This window comes from Austrofundulus limnaeus, unplaced genomic scaffold (genome assembly GCF_001266775.1).
Source record: "Austrofundulus limnaeus strain Quisiro unplaced genomic scaffold, Austrofundulus_limnaeus-1.0 Scaffold1716, whole genome shotgun sequence".
Lineage (NCBI taxonomy): Eukaryota > Metazoa > Chordata > Actinopteri > Cyprinodontiformes > Rivulidae > Austrofundulus > Austrofundulus limnaeus.
In genome coordinates this window covers 2124-10358 of record NW_013954118.1, presented here as the reverse complement: position 1 = coordinate 10358, position 8235 = coordinate 2124, and the positions used below count along the sequence as shown (strand labels likewise).

At 41.1% G+C, this 8235-nt stretch overlaps 1 protein-coding gene across 1 annotated transcript in view; it reads right to left on the bottom strand.

Annotated features, from left to right (window-relative positions):
* Window positions 1–3815: 3815 nt before the first annotated feature.
* The window catches only part of LOC106536173 (lysine-specific demethylase 6A), a gene marked incomplete at its 5' end in the record, with an annotated part of 6434 nt that continues 2014 nt past the window's right edge, over window positions 3816–8235 (bottom strand). Inside the window, 5 exon segments of the mRNA XM_014033378.1 lie at window positions 3816–4546; window positions 4635–4805; window positions 6725–6851; window positions 6931–7072; window positions 7158–7345. Of these exon segments, the coding sequence (XP_013888832.1) occupies window positions 4517–4546; window positions 4635–4805; window positions 6725–6851; window positions 6931–7072; window positions 7158–7345 (658 nt within the window).

Sequence of the window (8235 nt, the reverse complement as noted above, 5' to 3'; positions counted from 1 at the left end):
TGTGTGTGTGTGTGTGTGTGTGTGTGTGTGTGTGTGTGTGTGACTTCCACACTGACCTACTTGGTTTATTGCAGCCATCTATACATAGCTGTGGGAAACACAGGCAGACAATCAACGTGGTTAAAATTAGCAGTCAGGGCCACCTGTGTGCTCCTCACAAAAAGGCGGAAACATCAGAGCGTGCAGAGTAGGGATAGAGGGAGCAGTGAGGAAGGGGAAAGAAAAAAAAAAGGGGTGGGGGTAAACGGGATGGAGAGCATTGATCAATCTGCTGGTTTAACTCCTCCTTCCGTGCTTTTTCTCTCCTTTTTTTTAACACCCCTCCTCACCGCGACACAGGGAGACATTGTTAGGCGGTGGGGATTTGAGGATGGCAGGCGGGGGGTTGGTGGTCCAGGCCAAGTGGAGTTCACATACCACTCTGCTGGAGCACTGCCAAGATTTCACAGAGCCCATAGGTGGAGTAAATGGAAAGAAGAAAACCCGAACAAAAAAAAAAAAAAGACTTTTGCACGTTTGGTAAAACTTCAGAAAGGTGAACAAAAAGCAAAGCTGGAAGAAGAAAAAACTCACACATGTTCCAAATAATTACATATCCAACCCTCCAGCTGCCCCCTTTCCTCCCCTCCCATATAACATGTTGTCACTGTATCACACAACTCAAGCTTCCTGCCTTTGTTGTTACAGACAACCGACAGGAAGCCTACGTCTTCTTAACTGGTGTTCGCATCAAAAAACTGCCATCTAGTTTCCTAGAAGCACCATTTCTCAGCCCACACTTGATTTGGTTCCCTTGTGTTTCCAGCAAAGTGAAAGCGCTTGTTGGCGTTGAGTCAAAAAAAAAAAAAAAATCTTTGATAAAAAAAATCAGCAAAAATGTATACATCTTTATTTGTCTTTTTTGGATGGTTTTTCAATTAAAAATCTTACCTTTATGTTCTTTTTTTCAGGGTAGATGTCGAGCTCTGAAAAGAAGATGAAGTCTCCAGGATAACTCTGAAGAAGTCCTCCTGCGTCCACCTGGAACAGTCAAAAAAGACCGCTAGCCGAGCCCGGTCGGACATTTTCAACACTGCAACGCCTAAAGGTGTAATAGAAGATGAGGAGTCTAAATTAACTGGTTTCCTATGTGGGCTTCATGTGTAAATAGCCTTTATAGTTATCAGAACTGTGTGCTGTACATGGACAAAGCAATGCTAGCAGCTCTGTGAGGCTAACACTAAAGCTAACATTCGCACACTAATCCCCTCAAGAACCAGAAGACGTTTCAATTTTTAGAGGAGCAACACTGCTTTATTTATTAAACTCACAAAATTTTAAAAATTATAAAAAGTCAAACWTAAGTACTCACCTCAGCAAAGTTAAAGTTTGAGCTATTTTTGCAATGTTTACAGTTAGCTAACTAGCCTTCTTTAGTTCTTGTGGAAAGGCTTTGAAAGTCCCGCCCACTGATGAAGGGGCGGGGCTTGTAAAAGAGCATACAGAGGAGGAACAGAGGATGTGGCAGGATGGGAAAAAGAGGGGGTGGCAAGCCACACAAGGAAGTTGGGTTTTCCCCAAACTTTGTACTGGGTTATTTATTGGACAGTAACCCCTAGCTTTAACAATCTTATAACTGTCCCACCAAAACGTATAAATCTGTAACTCTCAGCTCAGAATCGGCTTGGAGCATTTAAGKTCAACCGTTATAAAAATAAAAAAAAACAAGGGGGAAAAATCAATTTCATTCAACTAAACTATTAGAAATACCACAAATAACTGAGAACCTACTCCATGATTGTCCTTATAAATACTTTGAGGACATTATTTACCATAAATCCATGAAGGTAGTATAGATTTTAATCAATATATTTTGATTAATTAAGCTCCTTTAAAAAAAACAACTTTTTTGACCCAGCCACATTTATGACCTTGTTCCTGACTTGTACAGAGCCATCATCACACACTTTTTTTGTCCTATCAAACACCTAAAAAAAACTCAAGTTGAAGTAACTGAACACACTTAAAATGGCCTCTCGTTTTAGAAAATATACTTAAAATAAAAAAAAACACAAACAACACAAAGCTCATTCTGGTAACTTCAGAGCTGTATCCTCACCTGGGATGCTGCAGGACATGTGATAAAGGTTTAATAAGATCCTGCAGAGCTGCAGCACAGTCTGAAATAGAAAATTGACTCCACTGAAGAACTTTTTTCACACATGCTGCTAACAGAGGAAATTGGCTGGATGTTTATGGGTGAAGGTGCGGGTGGGAAAAAATGTGTTTGGGTGTCAAATTCTGAAATATTGTGGGTTTTCTTTCGGTATGATTCGGATTGTGCACGCCGCTCGTTACTGGCCGAGCTGAGGCTCCCGGGTTCTCAGTGTTTGCTCAGTAGTCAGTGTAGATCCTGTGGGGCTGGCAGCAGCTACATCTGGCTACTGGGTCTCCGCTGATACCCATATTTATCACCATACTCTGAAGATGAACACCATTTAAACACCACTCTGTTCACAAGAACTCCTCTGAAGGCAAGAGGATAACTCTTCAATGAAGGTGACACAAGAACCCAGAGGAGTCCTGGACCTGGCATACAGTGTAGGATTCTGTGTGTCAGTCTACAGCTACATTGTCTGCTGGGTTTCAGGCCTTTCTTTAATATCTACACCAGGGCGTATTTGAAGCCAAAACTAACATGACGTTACTATTTGTTTTAACAACCAAATCAGAAAATGTTAGCTTTAGCAGTTTTCCTGTCAATTTGTTTGYACACATGTGATTGATATTAATACAAGGGAGATACATGCAGATTAGCACGTGCTAGTAGTTTGTTAGCCACTTCAATAATCCAGCTTTCAGCCCGACAGGATGATCTTTCACCRAAACCAGTCAAGGTTATTTTGGAGTACTTTTTAAATCAAGTTGCTGACAAGAAATGAGTTGACTTGAAAACTGTATGAATTAGAAAATAAGCATATTTTTGCAGTTTTTATTAAATTTGTTTGCTTACACGATTATGGTGTTTTCTTTTGTTCTCAAGTGTAAACATAAACATTTAAATTACTTATGTATTTTATGTTTTATACTACCATGCTCAATGACTGGTAACACGTCCCTTTGACAAACAAGCCACCAGCTGATCATCAGTTTTGTGGCTTGGGATACAAAACTGGGATTGGGATGAGCCCAGTTGCAGAAATGTTTATTTTTGTTTGTTTGTTTTTTGTATAAAGGTCGAAGATCTCTGATCAAGTCGAATTTCACTTACGTTGCATTTAAAGTGATTTCCTGTATGTTCAAAAGAGTGGAAAAAAAAAACATGGATAATTTGACAACTTTGTGTTTATTACCTCATAAACCATTCTTCAAACAATAAAACAATTTTTAAATGTCTGTTTCTGTACAATGCTTGTTAAGCAATTTTATTTATTTATATATATATATATATATATATATATAGAAAATGTAAGAGGGGTCGTGTTAAAATGACAAAACCCCTTCAAATTTAATGGCAGGTACTCTGGAAAAAAATAACAGCATTCCATCGACAAATATTTTCCAAGCAATAAATATGTATTTATAAATAGTGTAAATTTACATCAAGATTAGAAACATAAAAAAACAAACAAAAAAATAAAATCACAAATTAAACCGTAAGTCTATGTGCAACCCATTTTCTTTGTAAATTTGCTAGGAAGTTTTTTTTCTCCTTTTTTTTGTTAACCTAAGAAAAAACAAATACAGTTTTGCAAACATGACAAAAAGATCAAACATAAAAAGCTGTTAAAACAGAAAAGAAAGAAAACCTAACCTTTTCACATTACAAATTTTTATTTTTTTAATTTTTAATTTTTTTTTAAGGTTTTTGCTGTCCAAAGAGTCTTAAAAAATGACTATCTACTGTAGAAAAAAGGACCGGTTAGGCTAGTGCTCCTTACAGGGACGAAAACAGAAAATAAAAACTAAATCCGGAGGAGTTCCACAAATCAAGATTTCATCCTGTTCCCAGAATAATAAAAGAAAACAAATAAAAAAAAGGAGAAAAGGGAGCAGAGTCAGTAGTCTTTTTAAGGGTGGCGTTGCCATTTCGCAACGATTAACAAGTATCTACAAAACTATTTTAATCACCCTTTACCCCCCTCCCCCCAACACCAAACCCCTTTTTGATTAAGTCCTCCATTAAAACAGGGTGGAACCATCGTCTCTAATAGAGGGAGGGGGGAGGAGAGAGAAAAAAAGTCCCGATATCGAGCCAAGTGGCGCCCTCTTCTGGAAGGCCCCGGGTGCTTCAAATGGGTTGCATAGACAGACACTCAGCCTCCAGCTGTCGCTATGGAGACCAGCCATAATGGAGGGGAGATTGTGACGAGGAGGAGGAGGAGAAGAAGAGACGGCCTTGGCTTTCCTGTATATCAGAAACGGTCCGTGTGTGTTTGTGTGGAGGTGTGAAGTTTTTTTTTTTTTATTTCCAATCTGAATCCAAGTAGATGGGCTTCATGGCTCCGGAGCAGACGATAACAGGAAACGCCTAATGTCAAGATGAAGATGAGTGAAGAGGCGGGGCCTGGGAGGGGGCGGGGCAGAAGATACAACACCACTATTAAACACGGGCCGATTYAAGTCCTGTTTTACTCAACGGGTAAGACACTTACTAATGTGAACTGGTCGTAGACCTGCATCAGGTCCTCCATCCGGTACTGCTCCAGGACCACAAAGTCGTCCAGCGTGGCGCTGCCTTTCCTGGCGCAGTCCTGACAGTGGACGGCGCACTGCTTCTTGGACAGGTGCTCCCGCCGCACGAACAGCAGGTTGAACACCTCCACCTGCCAGCAGAAAAATTAAACACTCAACAAGTCGAGGAAAAAAAGGGATGTCGTTTGCACAGCATCAACAAACGACAGCAGCGATGTAACGACTCGTGTCTATATAAACAGCTTCACATGAATTAAACCCATTAGTGCACCCATTAATTAGATCAAACAGAAACTACGTCGGCTTCTAATGCAGTCAATCCAACCTCACTGGGAAAGTGCAGCGTGTTGGTTTTACAGTCRGGGTTCCTCTACTTTACCCATTTACTGCAGGAAAGGATCATTATGGGAAAAATGTTGACTAGTTTTTGTAATATTTGACTTCATGAGGCTTTTAATATTCTGACTGTGCCAACATCCATCACTGTCCTCTGCTGAAAGGTAAAAGGCGGCGGAGCAGCAGGATTTCTCCTTTGAGCCTCATCACAATRTACGTGAACAATGGTCCAAGTAGAGGACAAATTAAATCAACATGACTAAACKACTAAAGCAGAAGTCATTGCACCAAACAGTTACGTTACGRCTTTTATTTTGACGGGTTGCTTCAGCCGGCGGTCACTGGCTGCTTCATGTAAAAATCTAAAATTTCATTTTGCTGTGAAATGTCTGGGACAATAATGGCAAAGTGTYGTCTGTGAATTCCCGAGATACGGAGGAAGACGGGACCTCCGCTCACAGGATCAACATCTCCTTATGGTTCTCCTCACTCGCTTCAAGACCCGTGGTGACCGTGCCTTCTCCTCTGTGGCCCCCAGGCTCTGGAATGAACTCCCTTTTAATCTGCGCTCCTTTGATAACATTGTCTTTTTCAAGACASTCCTAAAAACCCACTTTTTCTCTCAAGCGTTTAGCTAACCATTTCACCATTACTGCAGGCCTACCTCCATAGTGAATGCTCGCCAACTACGTGTTTTTCTATTATTGAACATCAGGCATATTTTTCTCTCCCTCATTCTCTATGTTTCATTTTATCTCTCCACCATTTTTACATTGTTAATGATTGTACAGCACCTTGTGAATATATTTCTGTGAAAGGTGCTTTATAAATAAAACTTTACTTACTCACTTACTAATAAGTTGTCTGTTCAGAGCCATATCATACTAGCATTTGCCTCATTGTGATTATACCACTGCCTGTTAGGTTTATTTATTAAAGAAAGCAGTGCTAAACCTTTGGGATTGAACAAACGTAACGGATATTGTTAAYGTTTAAATAAGACTTTAAAAACTTTTATAGTTGTCACCATCATCTGTCCATATTTTCTATACAACTGTGACATCAAGAACTGTAACACAATAACAAAAAAACAATGAAAAGTTAGTTAGCGAGCAGTGACTGGAAGTCTCCCACAAAACAACAACAATAGCCTGCATCCATGAAAAATAAGGTGGATACCTCACAGGCACTGCAATGCCAATAGATTTTATGTTTTTTCTTTAATCCTTCTTTTCAGTTTTCTGCTGTTGTTCTAAATGTAAAAATGTTTTCATGGAGAAAATATGATTGTTTCCTGCAGTGCTGATTCATAATATTGTCCCATACGTTTTGTTTTTGCGACCCAACTGCTGCAAACTTTTGCTTTTTATTAATCCAAGTGTTCAGCTCATTCAGGAGATGAACGCTGTGACTTTGTGAAACTTTTATACTTTTTTAAAGATTTAGCTTTAGCTTTTTTTATGTACAGTGCCCTGAGACAACGTATGTTGTGACCTGGCGCTATGTAAATAAACGTGAACTTGAACTTCATTTATAATTTTCTGCCTCGTAAAAATGCATTCAGATCTTCTCAGCTCCATCAAAACCACCGTTCTGTTGGAAATCAACTTCAGTCTAGTTTTAGCTTCTGTTTCAGCTGCACTCAGCGTTTTCTCTAAACTCTCATTAGTTGGGTTTAAATGACAGAACAGGCRTTCCCGGGGAGCTGACCCACCTCACAGATGGTGCAGTAGTGGGCCGGCTCGTCCCTGCTCCTCGGCCTCAGGACCGTCTCCTTGCCGGCCGACACCAGGGCTTCCTTCACCCACTGGCACTGCTTCAAGGTCCGCAGCAAGCAGTACCTGCAGAAACACAACGCTCCCGTCAGCGCCCGCRCTCAAAACCGCTTTCTGCTCACAGCTGGACGCTAACAAGCCTCACTTGATCATCTCGAACAGCTTGTGGTCGGACACTTTAATGTTGCGCGCCATGTTCCAGGAGAGGTGCACCATGGGAACCACGGACTTGACGCTCTGGAGCTTGTTCCACTCGTAACGCTCCACGGCCAGCTTGTACTGGTGGGCTGGGGAAAAAACCAAACAGAACAAAACAAAGTGGTGAGTTTCTGCAYGAGTGTCTGTGAACTCAGCCCAGGGTTCCCTGCGTACCGGTGAGAGGGCCAACGTTCCAGGCGATGTTGTTGCACCAGCCGATGGCCTGAACCCAGTGGATGGTTCCCGTGTTGAGCCACACCAGATCACCCGGACGTTGGATGAAGCGGTAAACGGGCACGTCGGCCTCATACAGGTCCTCCAGGTTGGGCCACCATGAGCCCATCAGGAAGTTGATGTTGTTCCTGGACGAACAAATAAAAAAAAAATAAAAGGACATTAACCCTCTTACACCGAGCGTGTCGGCACCGACACATTTTATCATCATTTTTTTTAAAACACTAAGTTCTCGAACGTTTGTTCAATCTGAAGAATTCCAACGGTTCCTGAAAGCCAAGAATCTGGGATTTTGGCTTGATGTATGGGGTTTTATGGTAATATCACGTGAGCAGCTGCAGTAAGCCTGGGAAGCAACCTCTTTGTTTACCCTCCTCCAAAGACGCTCGATGCAGAGTGAAGCAGAAAGTTACGAGAGACAGCGTGTTTTTTTTGGAGYGGAGAGGAAATATTTTGTTACAATAATGTCTTGAAGATGTTCTTCAAGAGTCATCGAACCACCACGGAGGTTCCAGCATGATTTTGAGACCTAAGACGACGGTGAGGAATCGGCTTCTTTTGAAGAAAGGTAACGTTTGTTTGACCGAGTTTCTAAGCGCATCATTCGTGTGAATGAAGCCAGTTTTTACCTTTATATTTTCTTTTATGAATATTTGAATAGTTGTTTGTATGTTTATTTTTATAACAGTGTAAGAAGTAAGTTACTTTGTACAATATAAGCGTATTTAGAGTTAGTACGTGTAAATACTGTGCACATTTGTCTCCTAAAAGCAATGTTTAAGTTTGGGAGGAGGGCTGCAGTGAGGATGCTGAAGGTGATGTGGATGCTGTGAGAGACAGAAGCTGCTCACCAAACCTTCTCAGATGGAGGACTGAAATGGAGCATCATGGTGATGCAGAACAAGGTGCCTAATGTGAGGATGGACTGTGTCTGCAGTTTGATAAGAACTGCTTCTGGCAGTATCACAAAGACTGAGTTTGGGGCGAAAAGGGGAAAAAACACCAGGCATATGGTTTT